This window comes from Lampris incognitus, chromosome 1 (assembly GCF_029633865.1).
Source record: "Lampris incognitus isolate fLamInc1 chromosome 1, fLamInc1.hap2, whole genome shotgun sequence".
Lineage (NCBI taxonomy): Eukaryota > Metazoa > Chordata > Actinopteri > Lampriformes > Lampridae > Lampris > Lampris incognitus.
Genome location: NC_079211.1, coordinates 13,145,174 through 13,162,538, shown reverse-complemented (window position 1 = coordinate 13,162,538; position 17,365 = coordinate 13,145,174). Strand labels below are relative to the sequence as shown.

General features: G+C 47.0%; 1 protein-coding gene across 1 annotated transcript in view; it reads right to left on the bottom strand.

Moving 5' to 3' along the window:
• The window catches only part of pcdh11 (protocadherin 11), a 168,245-nt gene that overhangs the window by 83,933 nt on the left and 66,947 nt on the right, over positions 1-17,365 (bottom strand). Inside the window, 1 exon segment of the mRNA XM_056286125.1 lies at positions 15,803-15,862. Coding sequence (XP_056142100.1) covers positions 15,803-15,862 — 60 coding nt within the window.

Here is a 17,365-nt window from a genome sequence, read left to right as displayed (position 1 = left end):
CACCTCTACGCCACACGTGCACCTGCGCACACACACACACACACACACACACACACACACACTGCGTTGCACTGTGCAGCCTCCACCTGAAAACAGACAAGACATCCACATGCCAACCGGCACCAGCTTAGGGAGACCGGTGAAGCAGGAGTATTACCGCTGTCAACTATTCCAGACCGGCAGAGGTGGCACAGCTGTCGCTCATCAATAATACAGCAACTTGTTTAAAAGACGACCTCTTCCAACTGGAAGGGGAAGAGGAAGGCGGCCTGTCCGGAGAGATCCCCGGTGCTCCCCGGAGGTCGGCCTGGTGTAGGATTGAAACCTTATCTGCTGGGAATCTTTGAAGAAATGACTGATCTGTGAACTGAACTAAATGGTCTGTTTCTATCAAATGTATGAGATTGGAGGACACCCCCAAAGGACTGAGTGAGGACCACACTGACTTATCGAAATTGAAAGCAGGACAAATGGACTGTGAGAGGTTGTCCTTCCTGCTGCTCGGTATACTGAATGTCTCACCGCTGTCTCCTTCCCGTCCCCAACCTCCGGACTAAATGCATCACAGTGACCCCCAAACTACAACGCCTCGATCTGGGCAGACTTTATACCTGCTACGAGGAGTTTTTCCCCGGGGTATTTATTCATCTCAGTTTAATTTTGATGCCTCTGTGTGACCAACATAATCAAATGAGATCACCTGTGAGATTAGACATTGCTTCATAATGGGCCTCGTTCATTAATCCTTCATGCACACATACAGAGGATTTTCCAAAACACCACTCACAGCTCTCATTTTTCTCATCAAAACAAATGAACGAGCTGCCAGAGGGGGGAATGCCGATGTTTTTGCGACACTGGAGTCCTCCTTCCGCAAAACACTACCGCTTCTGGCCACAGCATCGCACAAAGTCTACAAAGATCCAAAACGCCTCATAGCGGCCTCAGATTACATTATTCCTCACACTTCTGATCCCTATGTCTGTTTTGGGGGGGGAGTGTTTTGGGGGATTTTCCCCTCCCATTTTTTTTTCTCCCCAGTTGTACTTGGCCAATTACCCTGTTTTCCGAGCTGTCCCGGTCGCTGCATCAACCCCTCTGCCGATCCAGGGAGGGCTGCAGACTACCACATGTCTCCTCCGATACATGTGGAGTCTCCAGCTGCTGCTTTTTATCTGACAGTGAGGAGTTTCACCAGGGGGATGTAGCCTGTGGGAGTATCACGCTATATCTCCCCCACCGGCTAGAGGAGGCGCTAGTGCAGCGACCAGGACACATACCCACAACCGGCCTCCCCACCTGCAGACATGGCCAATTGTGTCTGTAGGGACGCCCGACCAAGCCGGAGGCAACACAGTGATTTGAACCGGCGATCCCCGTTTTGGTAGGCGACGGAATAGACCACTACACTAGCCGGACGCCCTCTGTTGTTTTTGTTTTTTTACAATTTTTTTTCTGCAACCATTGACATTTTTGTGCGATTACCCTGGTTAAAGTGGCACTCTATGACCGAGTTGCCACAACACACACACACACACACAGGAAAGCATGCTTGCCATCTGCTAATGTACCCTGCACAAGGAGCATTAATGTCTCGGCCATGAAACAGGCAGCAGAGTTCAAGTTTACATCCCTTATAGTTCTGGCAAACGCAGCATGTCTTAGACAGGGCGATAAAGCTGTTGCAAACAAACACCTCCTCATCAAAAGGGCCTAATAAAGTCTTCAATACACTTAAGTGTAGTCTTAGATGAATACAATCCCCTTTTCCCTCTGTATTGGTGTTTCGCTGTGCAAAGTGTATTGACGTGCTCATTGGCATTCAATAATGGGAACCCTCTCAGCAAACTACACAGACGGGTGTAAATCCTACCAAGTTCCCGAGCGTGCGCCGGAAGGACGCAACTTTCTGCCGGCACAATTACGGGAGAGCAATAATGTCCCCCAGTATGTTCAAGCAAATTTTGATTTACAAGTGGACAACATGTTGCCTTTTCGTCAGCTTATTATTATTAAGTGGTCTTTGTATTGTGTGCATTTTCCCCTGGACAATCCCATACACTCCCCACCACCCATCCCACCCCCCACTTCACTCTTAGTGAGTTATTGATCCTCCCAGTGTACCGGCCCCTCCTGATTTCATTAGGCTAGCTGCTGTTAATTACTCCACACTCTAACCTTTTGCTGTTTCATTTGGACCGACAAATTGGGTGAATTAAAAAAGGGGGTGGGGTGGGGGTGACCGGGGGGTGTCGGAAGAGGGAAAAAGAAAGAAAGTGGCGGAGTGGGAGACGGAGGGGAGGTGGGATATCGATAGCAGCTGCGGCGGTGGACACCCCCCCCCCCCGCTGGCACGAACACACACACACACACACACACACACACACACACACAGGCACACTCTGTGCCGCTCGTGTCAGAATCCCAGGCGGCGTAATAATTAAAAAAGTTCATCAATGTTCTCTTCGCTCATCAAATTATGCAGAAGGAGGCTACTCCGGTAATTGTTGCAGAGGATTCATTTACGAACACCATAACGGCTAGATCTGGTAGGGCTGTCTGGGGAGCCGGGGAGTTCCGCTTTTCTCACTCTTTCATGTGTTTGCAAAATGGCTTCAGCCTTAAGTGGGCTGATCATTAAAACACAGTTTATTCATTTACGCCGGTTTATTTACAAGTGTGTGTGTGTGTGTGTGTGTGTGTGTGTGGCGTGACAGATACAGGTCACCCCCCTATGTTCTGTTTCACACTCTTTCAGGCGGATTTTAACCTTTTCACGTACATGTCGGGTTTTATGTGATATATCAGATTTCTGCAAAATGCATGAACCCTGCACGTCGGCTCAGTCGTACTCGCATTCCAAACGAGAAACCATATGATGACCGAGATATGCTTTAAACGTGCGCTGAATCAATATAGTGACTTCTTCTGCGTTGATGGTTTACGGGTGGAGATTTGCGGGCGGCTGTAATTACCATGCTGAAACCCCCGTCAGATATATCTGTGCAGGAAGCATCGCTATGTTAATGCCTTCTGCACAAATCAAGCACAAACACTTAATGGCTGTGTCTGTGTTTATGTAATCACCTCCTAAATGTGGGGCAATGTTTCAACTTGGATACATTAACAGCCCAACGAGCGCCGTCCCCGTGATCTCCGAAGGACTCTAAATGCAAGGGGTGCCCTCTGCTGAAGGTTGAGCCCGGCCTAGTAGAAACTATTCTACATGCTACGGAGGGAGCCATTCAGACTTCTTCTCCTTCTTCTTCTTCTTCTTCTCCCTTCGGCTGAGATAATAACTTCATCATAATTAGCTTGTGGTGCTCAGGAGTGTTGAATTGTCAGTTGCGCTGGGATCTGGTCTGATTTATTGCTTGATTTAATTACGTATCAAAATTCAATTAGACATGCTTTCAACCAAATTCAAAGTCAGTTTTGTCAAGCTGTCCCTTGAAATAAGGCGGGGGTTGAAGGACATCCTTCATAATTCCTCAGCATCTCCCTTAATAATCATCTCTTATCAAAGACTGGGAGAGAGGGGGGAAAAATGAGAAATACCTACTACCCCGGTTGTATAGGAGAGGCTCTTTTTCCACCCTTCCGTTACTTGTTTTACATCGTGCCCGACATCAAACGGCATTAAATGTAACGGAGAAGCAGGACTTGATTCGGCGTGTGAGGAGGGCTGCAGGTAGTTACTGAGTGATATGCAGCTAAACACTTTTTGAAGTAGACTACAGCTGAGGAAGTGACTTGCTTTTATACTCGCATCAGTCACCCGCCTGCTCTCACCCCCTTTTTTGCTCCCCGACTACACCGAGGAAGAAAAGGGAGCTGTTTTGAATAAGTGTCACGCCAGGCTCCGAGAGCTACATTGATCTTTACTACTATGCAAATTCAAGACGTCACGGTGTCTGTGCAACAAAAAAAAAAAGAAGAAGAAGAAGGAGGCGAAGCATATTTCAGCCGGAGGTCAGTGACTGAAGCACTGCCTTTTAACAGTATTGTAAATATGTCAGTGCAGGAAAGATGGTGGAATAGCGGGGGAGGGGGGAGGGATAAAAGGCCCATTGTTGTGTCAAACCTTCTGGTGTTTGGTTTTATCAAGATTTTGTAGTGGCATATGAATTGTTAATGCGTTTAATCTCTCGCCCATTGAAAGGCCTGACAGTTGTCTTCATTGAGAGTGGCGGAGGCATTGTCCGTAGATGGTGATGCGCGATGGGGACAGTGGATCGGGGTCTGACGCGGAAGTAAAAGAGCCAAAATCACTCATCGCTGTCACCCACCGGCAAACAAGACACGCAACGATGACACTGATTAATGATTCCCGGCACATTCATGAATGTGAGCCCCCTGAACACCGGGGTGGTTGGGTTGGACATAGTTTAAAAGCACGCAGTTGGCAGCCATATGGCCGGCTCTAATGTCGGCTCTGTGTCTCTGCGGCGGGTGTCAGGATTCAGTCACTGTCAGCCGTGTGAAGCAGGAATTGTCGCTTCGCATATCGTCACGCTCGCGAGGACTTCACACAGAAGCTCGTGAAACATTAACACTCCAAAGTGACTGTGTTCCCTTGTTATAAATTTCAATGAGAATGTCAGAACAAGTAGTGGCAATGCTTTATTAATGTCTCTAAAAATAATAGCCTCCTCTCTTGCAGGCTGTTGACAGGTCTCACTTCAGAAGGGCCGCATTTGTTGCTATTTCAGTCATCTTCTGCGCGGCAACGTCTAACATTACATCTTCAACTCTGATCTCGACAAATCAATTATGCTGTCCGTATTTATATTACTGCAATTATCTTTCTCTTCGACTTCTTCAGATGTCATGCGTTGTCTTAAGTGCTGCACTGAGCGAAGTGCAGAGTCAAATTCACTGTAGTACTGAAGCCCTCGTCCAGTAAAAAGGAGGGGGAAAAAATCTCGTTCACATTCTGAGAGTATTTTTTTCGCCCTTTTGCTCCCCAATTGTACCCGGCCAATTACCCCACTCTTCCGAGCCAACCCAGTCGCTGCTGCACCCCCTCTTGCTGATCCGGGGAGGGCTGCAGACTACCACATGCCTCCTCCGATACATGTGGAGTCGCCAGCCGCTTCTTTTCACCTGACAGTGAGGAGTTTCACCAGGGGGAGGATCACGCTATTCCCCCCCAGTTCCCCCTCCCCCCTGAACAGACGCCCCGACCGACCAGAGGAGGCGCTAATGCAACGACCAGGATACATACCCACATCTGGCTTCCCACCCGCAGACACGGCCAATTGTGTCTGTAGGGGCGCCCGACCCAGCCGGAGGTAACGCGGGGATTCGAACAGGCGATCCCCATTTTAGTAGGCAACGGAATAGACTGCCACGCTACCTGGACGCCCCTGGACACATGCTTTAAAGTATACAGTGCATACTACTACTACTAGCACTCCAACCTTGTTATATCTTGACATGTTTATTTGTAAGGATACTGTTGTAGGGACTGCAAAAAAAGAAAAAAGCAGTAAAATGAATATTGTACTCATGTAATTGTATTTTTTTGAAGCGTCACAGATCTTCCTCTTCCGCTTGAGTAGATATTTGATACTCACGCAGCGACGACAATTGCGAGAAACACTCCTAACAGTGACTTTTATTTGAAAACTAGGATGTGTTTCTTACAAACCTAGCTGGGTGCACGAGGGTCTTGTAACTGGAATCCACGGCGGCCCAGTCAGACTAAATACCACCGCCACATCATCCAGATTTTTCTGTCACCAACACTTTCCACCATCTTATTCCTAGCACCTCATCAGTAATTTTTAAATGCGTTGACTAAGACCTGTGAATAAAAAAGAAGAAAAAAAAGAGCCTGTCTGTAGGCTTGTAATATTACAGATGAGAACGCTTTCGTGCCTTCTTCTTCTTTTCTTTTCTTTTCATTTTGCCCTGGTTCAAATCGTAAAAGCCCACAAGGGCCCGGGCAAGGTCATGTGTTTATTTCTGCTAATGAAAGGGCGATAAAAGCAAAGTAACAGACGATAAAACAGAATAAAAGAAACAACCTGTGTACCTGGTTTCATAAGAAAAGAGTCATTAAAGGGGTGTGACGGAGAATACACACGGAAATGCATAAATTGCTGCATGATACTGATTCTGTATGACGCCCCGTGAACGCAGAGAGAGACCGGTATCGGCGCTGCTGCTGCTGCCGCCGCCAGTAGGTTATCACCATCTGAAACTGTCAGAGTGACGGAGGAGACATGGCGTGCTGCACCATCTCTGGTGTGACGGTGCATACGTCATGCCTGTTGTGTTCTTTAATCCATATGACATGCCAGAGCCCTGCAGGAAAATCAGTTATAGCTGCAGGAAATCCTCGGGCGGGTGCGTTTAGGCACCTTCACTGCATAAACAAGGTTATTAAACGTGAAATTAAATGACGGGCAGAGAGTATAAGGGGTCAGATGGCCGCAGTAAGCAGCCGACAACAACGGGAGCGAGTACGCCCGGGCCATCATCTGCACCAAGGCAGGGGCGGGGCGGGGCGTCCTTTGGTGAAACATTTATGAGAAAAGGATAAAACTGAAAAAGCAATATTCCCAACCGCCATGTGCGTTTCTCCCCCCCCCCCCAAACGTGTCGATGATGTCAGTTTTCCTGGCAGCTCGGTCGGTTGCCGTTTGCTGCAACTCGAAAGCCACGAGCCCACAGCGGAGCTTGGCTGCTCTCCCGCTAGCTCGCCTCGCTCGATCGGGGGTCCGTCACCATCGCCCAGAACAAACTTCCCCCTCTCTTGCCAAAAGTCATTTTTATCTCTCCCCCGCCATAGATCACCCATCATATTAATACCTTAGTAGAAGGCAAGTGTGTGCTCCCGGGAGGCCGGTCCCACGTGTTTTCCTCTCCAAACCTCTTGCTGTTTCACCGGCCACAGCCAAGCGCATTAACATATGTTCTCACAGTGCACAGTGCTGCTCTGCATCGGTAAACGCCTTATTATATCGAGCCCCGCTCAGTGCTCTCCCCCTGAATATACATCAGTAGTAAAACACAGCGGTGGCTGCCCACTCACAACAGTGGGGATGTGTCCCACATGATGATGGGGGGGGGGGGTGGCCCTTAACATTTAGTCGGAGGCCCCTCTTTGTCAGACTGCTATTCCTCCCCCCCCACAGTAATGCCGGGCTGTAATAATGACAAATAAAAGGCAATATTGCTTTTGAACGGTACACACTGAGCGAGATGAGGTCATCTGCTGGGTGTTTTTTATTTTTTTTATTATTATTATTATTATTGTTGTTGTTGTTGCCTCCTTACTGTATTTATGTCTTTTTAGCATGCAGAGTCAAGTTTTATTTTTTTATTTTTTTTTCTACTGTGACTTACAGTGCTAAAGAGGATGCCCCGTATGAAACACGCGAGGGCAAAGTGAACGAGAAATACCCCCGTGCCTTGTAACATGTTCTTGTCTGAAGTCCTTATTTCCGCAATAACGCTCCTCGGAATAATTGAATTTCCTCTCTTTCATGCCATTTACCTTTCCACGTCTGAAGCCATAGGAGGTGATACTGCAGCAATCATGTGTTGTTAGTCATTACTTGAATAAAAGAAAACCGTGCGGTGTGTGTGTGTGTGCGCGACGGCCTGCAAGGTCTTTTAGCTGTGGAGCATTATTATAAGATATGACTAAAGAGAAATAGCAGCAGAATAGGTAATGATGTTTACTGAGACACGGCCCCTAACATGTGAGGGTATTGTTGCCGACACATCACATGCATGTCTTGGTTTTTGTTTTGTTTTTCAATTTAGCAATGCATCCACACGTGCTGATGCCCAGAAATGTGAACATTTCCACGGGAGACTATTTGACGCGTTCGTCTGAATCGGGCATGGCGTGATTGACACCTTCTCCTGTCGGCGTCGCTCATTGCGGCGGATAAAACATGTCAAAAGTTTTGGACCAAAAAGATGGAAAGGAGAATGAAGCAGGAGAAGAAGGAAAACAAGACCAGAAAAAAGAAATGAAAACGCCAAGAAGAAGAAAAAAAACGAAACTATAAGCCTATAAAACCACAAGTTGATTAACGTAACAGGACGTGTCGGTCTCCGTTCGCACGGAGAGTCGTGACTGACTCTGGGACATTTGGCGTGGACAAACAATATCTTTGGGAGGGTTTTTTTCTTCTTCTTCTTCTTCGGCGTCTTCTTTTCTGATCTATTTTTCATTTCCTATTTGGGTGATCTTGGTGCTGCCTGTGAGAGATACAATGCCGCTGTGTTGATCTGAGGAGCGATTCTGAAAGAATGTGTATCAAACACTACAGAGGACTTGTCTTCTCTCAGAGAACTGAGGGCTGGCGTTCGTGTCATCGCACAGCACTGCGCTGATTTATAATGGTAGCGAGAAGAAGAAGAACAAGAAGAGGAGGGGGGGGGGAGAGAAAGATACATCACTGAATCATGAAGGCATTGAATAACACTTTGCTCATGAATAAAACCATTCAAAGAAGGTCTTTTATAACTTAGACCACAGCCATAAATCTTCAGCTTGCTTTATGATTAATGTTTCATTTATAAATTATTTATTCGCTGTTTTATTTCATTTTGACGGGCCAAATCACCTGAGGACAGGATTGTTGTTTGGATAAAGTTTTGACATATGTTAGTTCGACGTCCCGGTTTCAGTCTTCGAGTCACATTTGCATCATTGAAGTGGAAAATGGGAGGGGGGGGCGGGGGATGGGGTGAAAAACTTATGTGGTGTGATCGTTTTGGTCGGACTCATCATTGCATTTTTAGTCGGTGCCGTTTCAGTAAACCAACTTGCAGCAAATAACCCACAGAGGCGAGATGGGTGCACACATCGGGAGGATTAAAACACAAATTGTGCTTTTAAATTTCCCACCCTTTTTCTCCCCAGTTGTATCCGACCAATTACCCCGCTCTTCCGAGCCATCCTGGTCGCCGCTCCACCCCCCTCTGCCTATCCGGGGAGGGCTGCAGACTACCACATGCCTTCTCCGATACATGTGGAGTTGCCAGGCGCTTCTTTTCACCTGACGGTGAGGAGTTTTGCCAGGTGGGTGTAGCACGTGGGAGGATCACGCTGTTCCCCCCAGTTCCCCCTCCTCACCCCCCTGAACAGGCACCCCAACTGACCAGAGGAGGCGTTAGTGCAGCGACCAGGACACATACCCATATTCAGCTTCCCACCTGTAGACATGGCCGATTGCGTCTGTAGGGATTACCAACCAAGCCGGAGGTAACACGAGGATTCGAACAGGCGAGCCCCATGTTGGTAGGCAACAGAACAGACAGGCACGCCACCTAGACGCCTCGTACTTTTGACAGGGAAAAATATATATATTCCGGTTCTCCTACACATGCCTCTGCACATGTGCAAACTTTGACATTTGTGGCTGTGCTAGGTGTCCAAAAAAGATGCACGCACTTCCAGAAAAACGTCTCCAGGTATACAAGTAGTCAAAGAAATTAGAGATTAAACATGGATCAGTCTTCAACGGAACCGGTTCGGATGAAGCCCGGTTAGTCGAAACTCAAACTGCGCTCCAATAAATCTGTTTTGGGGCATTTAATTTTGTGTGCGAGACCTATTTCTCTGATCTGAGTTCCTACATAAGTAACTTTAACTAAAAAAATAAAATAAAATGAAAAAAAATATGAAAGTCACATTTTGTTCTACAGTTAAATATTGGCCGGGGCATTACACTTGACTGCAGGGCTTGGAATTAGCCATTGGTCAGGCTAAAAGGCTAATGTGTTAACAATCTGGGGGCCCAGGCAGCGGGGATGTAATCTTGGAGCACACAATGACTACCCATTAATGGGCTGGGGAGCATAGGGGGAAGCCTGCCCTGTGCAGAGATTTCCACGTGGATATGGCCTCCGACACGGGGGTAGCTGCCCTCAGCCATCTGCAGTGATTTGACAAATGATTCTATATCAAAGGTCCGTGCACTGATTTGGGCGGTAATTGATTGGAAGTGAGGCCCTCAAATCCCTGATTGGTTTAGCTAGGCGTAAGGGGAGTAGGAGAGGGAGAGCGAGAGAGAGAGAGGGGAGGAGGGGGGGGGCTATACAGGAAGAGATGTGAAAATACTGTTAACTAAAGACCTTTGCCTCATTTGCACTTTGGAAGAATTCAACATGAATTTCTGGGAGACGAGCAATTCTGCACACGATTTTCACCCTGTTCTTTATTTATTTCTTTATTTATCTTTTTGCTTGTGTTCCAGTTCTGTTGCATTCACCAAGCTATGCGATCAATTTTCATGTCCACGAAGAAGAGGACTTTCGCCACTTACAGCGAGGAACACGGTGGGCTAAGAACGGCCATTGATTTGCTCCGTGGTGGAGTACGGTGCGGTTGGGATTCTTGCAGCGTTGCAGTGGGTGTGAGTCAGGAGCAGGAATTCTCCTCTCCTTCACCACTTGCCTCAGATTTCTTGATGTTATTAACCTTTACTGGGCCGACCATGGCAACTGGAAGGATGACATCTTCACTTTTAAAATGAAGGCCAGCTCCAGCCGGCGGTGGACCCCCGGGGATTTCCCCCTACCTCATAAACCATTACTGAAAGAATATTATAAGAAGCTGCTGCACCCTTGAATGATGCACTGAATGCTCACCAGATTAAAGGGAATAAATGTGAACAGGGCTCATATTCATGGAGGTCTTGAATCTGAAAATTGGAATATGCCATGTGATCAAATTTAAAGCAGTTAAAATATACCCTTTACTTTTTATTGACATTAAAGTTGATGCGGTGATTCCCCCCCCCCCATCTGTGTTGGGAATTCATGTAAATGAATGCTGAGACTGTGAATTCAGACTCATATTTATTTTATAAATCCCTTGTGTATGACTTGTTATGCGTATGCCGCATACTCTTAATACATACTGTATTAGCTTTGCTATGACCGGGCTTTTTGAGTTACTATTCAACCGGTCATGTCACATATGGTATACTAGGTGTATTTTGGACCAACCAAGAATACTGCAGAACCCCCCCCCCCCCCATAACTGCTATTTCAGTGGCGGGCTACAGTACATATATGTGGGCTTACCGCCTTTGCGGCTCGGCAGGCTGGCTGCACCCCATACCTTTTGCCGTTTGACATGGACATGCTGTGCTTGCTAGTGACAGATGCTGCACAGGACCGGTCCCAGAGGTCACAAATGACCTTTTGGGTTGTCTTTTTTTCAGTCACACCACATTATTTGTTTGAGGATGGCCACCGATGTAACCCCGGGCACCCTGGTGCAGCCATGGGTTGTTGTACTTGTCTTCTGAGATCACATTTACCTCAAATGAATTGTGTGTGGGTGAGTGGGTGGGTGTGTATGTGCATACGTACGAGTGGGTATTTGTGTCAGTGCGGCGTGTGTGTGCGTGCACATGCGTACATTTGATCGGAGATGTTGGCAGAGATGCCTTACCAACCACCCATAGTCTGCCTGCTGCCGTTAACTAATCTTAATTGCAGCATGACTGGCCTCTTGTTTGAGTGCTAGAGGGATTTTCTTTCATTATACAGAATGAATCATCATTAAGATGTGCTTATTCATGAGCAGCGTTTTCTTGGCATATAGGATGCTTCTCAGAGTTGTACACAGGGGCCCCGCAAGCCATTTCATCGATAGTAATTGGTATGTTTACGTTTGAATATCAGCGCTGGTTCACAGCAAAAAGTGATCCGAGAGGTAGGAAGCTTGCTCAGCACCCTCATCCTTCCACTTTTGCCTTGCCGGGTAAAGTAAACAAAAGATGCTCTTACGTTCACTGGAGGAAAGAAAAAAAAACCCCGATAAATTTCACATTGTTGGAGTCACACGGCTTTTAGCTGACCTTTGTAATATCGCAGAACTGGCAGGAGCGGGGTGCAGTGCAGGCCCCATACTGGCAGAGGTGCTTGATCCCCACCCCCATCTCTTGCCCTCTCCATCTGTCATGTAACTAGCTTGTACCGCTCTCGTAAAAATGCATATCTGATCATGCATGTGTGCACACACACTTGCATGCATGCACACACACGCACACACATACACATACACAACTAATATACACATGCACACACACACACACACACACATTTTTATGAGTAAACACGTTGCTTTCTGCAGCAAACAGCCCAACAACTATTTTTGTTGATATACAATGGGCAAGTTTTTACTTTTTGCTCAATGCATTGTAAATCGCACATTTCGTGAGTGCAATTTCCTGTCTTCCGCCTGCTGCAAACGTGATTTCGTTCATGCGCGAGACGCGTGCCAGCACTTCCTTATTCAAATCTTACACCGTCCCTATTTGGTATTAATGAGAAGGTGTTATTCATGCCGTGGCTTTAGAAATAACCGTCATGAAAAACTGGCACAATATTCCGCCGCCTGCAGCCTACTGTCAGACATATGATCTTATCCTAACCTCTTAGCCCGACTACCTCACTGCAACCATGCTCTGAGGTGAGCCCGCCCCTAAATTATTCACACAAAACGCGAGGTTTTCACTCTTTAGCCTCTTGTCAGCCAGAGGAGACCATTTAAGAATAATGGAGAAGAGAAAGGGGGATGGAAAAAAGGGTTCGGCAAACAAATAGCAAGAGAGAGAGAGAATGTGTGTTTGTGTGAGAGAGAGAGCAATAGAGAGAGAGTGAGAGGGAATGATAGAAAGAGAGAGAGTGAGAGGGAGGGAGAGATAGAAAGAGAGGGAGTGATAGAAAGAGAAAAGGAGAGCGAGAGGGAGCGATAGAAAGAGAGGGAGAGAGTGAGTGATAGAAAGACAGCAATAGAGAGAGAGGGAGTGATAGAAAGAAAGAGTGAGATAGAAAGAAAGTGAGAGAAAGACAGAGTGATAGAGCAAGAGAGAGGGAGTGAGAGAGTGTGTGTGAGAGAGAAAGAGGAGGAAAAAGACAGATTTCTCTCTCTCTCTTTGTTCTTGTGGACGGACATGAACTAGTTGTGAGTTATAATAGTAGTTTAACAATGTGTGGGGCCCGGGGGTTTTCTGCGGGCAATGCGTGGCCTTTGGACTTGGATCGCTATGGAAACCAAAGACCCCGAACAACCTGCGGTGCCCATCCACTCGGACAGGCGTTAATAATCCTCGCTCAGATCCCAGCACTGCAGAATTTGGCCAATGTGTCAAGAAGCAATTATATATACTTAGTGCTCGGGCCTCCAATCTCCTCCCTCGCCGCTCTCCTTGTTCTCCCTTCCTCTCTTACACTCTCACACTCTTAATAAAATCCAAAGCAGTCATTTTGAAAGCCCTCTATTCACTCCACTTTTTATCTGAAAGTATGGGTACAATGCAGATGGCCGGGGGGTGGGGGGGGGGTCAAAAAGCTAAAAAAGAGAGAGAGAGAGAGGAAGGATGTTCTATTCTGAGCATCCTTATGGTCAGAATATTCTTTTCATATAAATCACATCCGGCCATTTACTCGTTCCACCATCCTTCCGAGCTGACTGACTGACATACCAAATTACCCCGGCTGGCCCACTGCATTCCCCACACATGCGGTACTGGGTCGGTGCAGATCAGGGAAACTAATGTGAGCGGACGAGAGGGAGATTATGTTGCGCTGCTAACAGCTAATACGTGGATAACGCCATCTGCAAACTAAGGGCACAACCCCCTCCCGTTACATCAGCCTCCATCAGCTGTTTCAAAACGAGAGAGCGAGAGAGGGCGAAGCAGGCAGAGAAACGGGGAGGAGAGGAAGACGCAGAACAGGGCGAAAAAGAAGAGGGGGGAGAGAAGGGTAAGGTGCTGGAAAAGGCATATTGGGGGAGTAGTCGTGGAGAGGCAGAGATGGCCGCTGATCGTGACACAGGCCTTCCGGTGGAACAGCGCCCTACATAGCAAGGTCGTTTGCTTGATTTGCTAGAAGAAAGCGTCGGCAGCAGCATCCCCGTTCTTCGCTAAGACAGCGTCAGACCGCGGAGTCTCATTTGGAAGGATCCAAATCTGAACAGTTCAGGTCCCGTGTGAAGGACACACAGGCAATTACAGTGTCATTTCGTGTTGGTAGCGCTCCAAAACAAAAAAGCTGATTGCCTCCCTCATTATTTCTCAGTGACAGGGATGGGGGCGGGCATGGGCTGGGGGTGGGGTGGGGGTATCATATTTTGTTATTATTTACTGTTATGTGACCGTCTGCAGCTTTCAATGCCACCCAAGTCATTTAAGACACCTGGCTGTGCATTAGCGGTGTGAGGTGGCGCTCAGCACCGACCACTTGATGACAGGCTGTCAGACTGCTTCTCTTCATCGGTTGCCTTCTAACCACTGTCCACTGCTCTCGTACTAGCCGCTCTTGACCTTGCCGACTTAGTCAGCCAGAAAAAAAAGAAAAAAGGGCACGGGCTTTTTTTTTTTTTGACGTTTGTCGCTAAGTGAACTGAAATTGTGTGAAATTCACCACATCACGCATTATCACATCTGCGAAGGAGAGATGGGTGCACCAGGAACCAAGAGTGGAAGGGGGGGGGGGGGGCGTTTCTTCAATCCATGTGTGAAGATGACTCAAGATTGTCAGAGCGAAGTGATGACTTTGACAGTGCATCGACAGGACAAATTAGCATTGAATAAATCTAACACCTTTAACCTCGTTCCAAGCTGGTGTTGGGACAGATGTCGATGTGATGTACATGGAAATATGCTCATACTTGGAGTAGAGCGAGAGGTGTTGTGGCCCTAAACCGGCTGGTTGCTTCTGGGGCGGGTATTACAATTTCCCTCCATAACTTCTTTCAAAAAGATAATTGTGGTGCAGTTTTAATCAGGTAGACTTTCGGTCCTTTTCTCCGCTTTCCTCCTATTCACTGGCTATCAGCCTGTTTTCCATTAAGCGTAGTCTCCGCTCCGCAGGACGACCTTTCGATCAAACTATGATGTCCGCCCTGTCTGTTTATTTAAATCTGCCTACCTAATGAAATCTCACGGCTGTCGTTTCAGTGTTGTCGTGTACTTCTGCCACCCCGGCGGCGTCGTGGCCCCGTCCCCGCGTCAGATGAGTGAGATCTGAATTAATGGGGGTTTATCCCTGGTACAACAAAATATTACATTTCCATCTCTGACAGGTAAGAGCTCAGGCCGTGCCTCAGTTTTAGTTCAGCATTTTTCATTTTATTTCCTGCATCTCGTTTTGCATCTGTCCTGGTTTTAAACCGGCACCAATTAACAGTACCGTTGAATCGTGAACTCCCGGGCGTTCCATGTATTTGGGAGGTTGAAAAGGCGTTGAATTTTGATATTGATATACTTCGGTAATCCCCGTGGGGAAAATCCCCTCTGCATTTAACCCATCCTAGCTGTGTAGCTAAGAGCAGTGGGCGGCCGCCGTGCAGCGCCCGGGGACCAACTTCAGTTAGTCTCGCCATGCCTCGGTCAGGGACGCAGACAGGAATATTAACCCTAGCATGCATGTCTTTCTGATGGTGGGGGAAACCGGCGCACCCGGAGAAACCCCACCGCAGACACGGTGAGAACATGCAAACTCCACAGGCAGGAGGACCTGGGATGACCCCCCTGCCCCAAGGTTGGACTACCCCAGGGTTCGAACCCAGGACCTTCTTGCTGTGAGGCAGCAGCACTAACCACTGGGCCACCGTGCTGCCCAATTTCATGGATTTAACTCCATATTACAGCAAGCCTGCCCAAATTGTTGGAAAGTGAACCCCTCTGGAGATGTAAACAACATGACACAAAAATGGGGAAACGTTCCACATATCTGCATTTGTTTTCAGTGTTGTTGTTGTTGTTGTTGTTGGTGTTGTTGTTGGCTTGGCTGCATATAAGGCGGAGCTTACCTTATGGGGACAAATGAGGGGTGGCGAGTTGAAAGTCTTCTCAGGTGTCTGGCCCAGGTTCTACAAGAAAAACACATTATCAGAGACATGCTTTCTGTGGAGGGCATCTCTCAGCAAATCTTAAGTGACAGTCGTAGCAGCTTATTTCCTTTTCCCCTCCATTAGCATTTGCGCAACACATTTCAGCGAGGTTAAGTAACCCTGCGTCAACAAACGGGTCTTAGCGGCCCGATAATCCATGACCATGGCTTTTTTGCCGGTGGCCATATTTTAAATCTTTATCTTGACAATATCATCTAATGACACGGCATAGCGTTGGATATAATAATAGGTTTTGTTTTCTTGTTGTTGTTTTTTTTTCTTATTTTCCACCCTCCGTCTCGCTTTCCTTCTGTGAAGATTACAAATCCCTTCCTGTCAGAAGATTTCGCCGAGCATATGTTTCCGACTTACATACACGCTTGCGCGCATATTTCGAGGTCAGATTATTATCACATTGTTAATACACCAATACATCACTTAGATACAAGAAAACACTATTAAAAAGCAGACGCAAGGTAAGTCAACAAGCCAACAACAGATGGTCCTGCTGCTTCTGATTATGCAAAGACCCAAAGTATTTGCATACTTATAATGGCATCACAGGAGGAAAAAAAAGGAAAATTATGAGCCGTCTTCAACTGACCTTAGTGAAAAAATGAGAAGAATGGTGCGAGACAAACCCACCGGGGAGGTGGACAGGTCCTTAAAACTCTGGATTCCTTGTGAATCTGCAGAGTGCCTACCTCCTGGGTGGGCGCTGTTGTTTCCAAGCAGGTGCTTTCAGTCTTCTTCTTTTTTTTTGTCCTTATATCCAATTATGTGCCTGTGGTATGTCTGATGCTCCCTGACACCGTTAATGGCTTCCTTATGGTATCGCCAGGAGAGATGAGACACTCAAATGTCCAGACTCTTAACATCTATATTTCATCGCAACTTAGAGGGGGAGCACCGCAGAGGCCATGGCAACTGAGAGAGGAAAACCTAGCCGGGCCTGTGCTGCAGTATAAACACCAAGCTCATGAAATATAAATGGAAAATGGATGAATGGGCCTAGCCGGGATGTCGGAATTAGTAGACAAAATGTCCCCCTGCAGACCGGGTAGGACTATAACCGTGATATAATAATTGATGTGACAAATAAACATGAGGTATTTTCATCGGGGATAGAAGCAAACAAGGTGCGTGTGTGCGTGTGTGTGTGTGTGTGTGTGTGTGTGTGTGTGTGAGACAGAGACAGACAGACAGACAGACAGACAGACTGTAACTTAGCAGCAGCCTATATTGCTGCCTGCCATAAAGTGAGGGACAGTGAGTGACAGTCACCTGACACACGTTGCTGCCATATTCAATGACAGTGTATTCTTTTGTTTTGTAGTATGTTTGTTTACTGTAGTATGTTTGTTTACTGTAGTATGTTTGTTTACTGTAGTATGTTTGTTTACTGTAGTATGTTTGTTTTCAGTAATGTTTTCCCATTATGGTTTGGCTTTTTTCTGTGTTTGAATGCTCGCTTTGGCAATA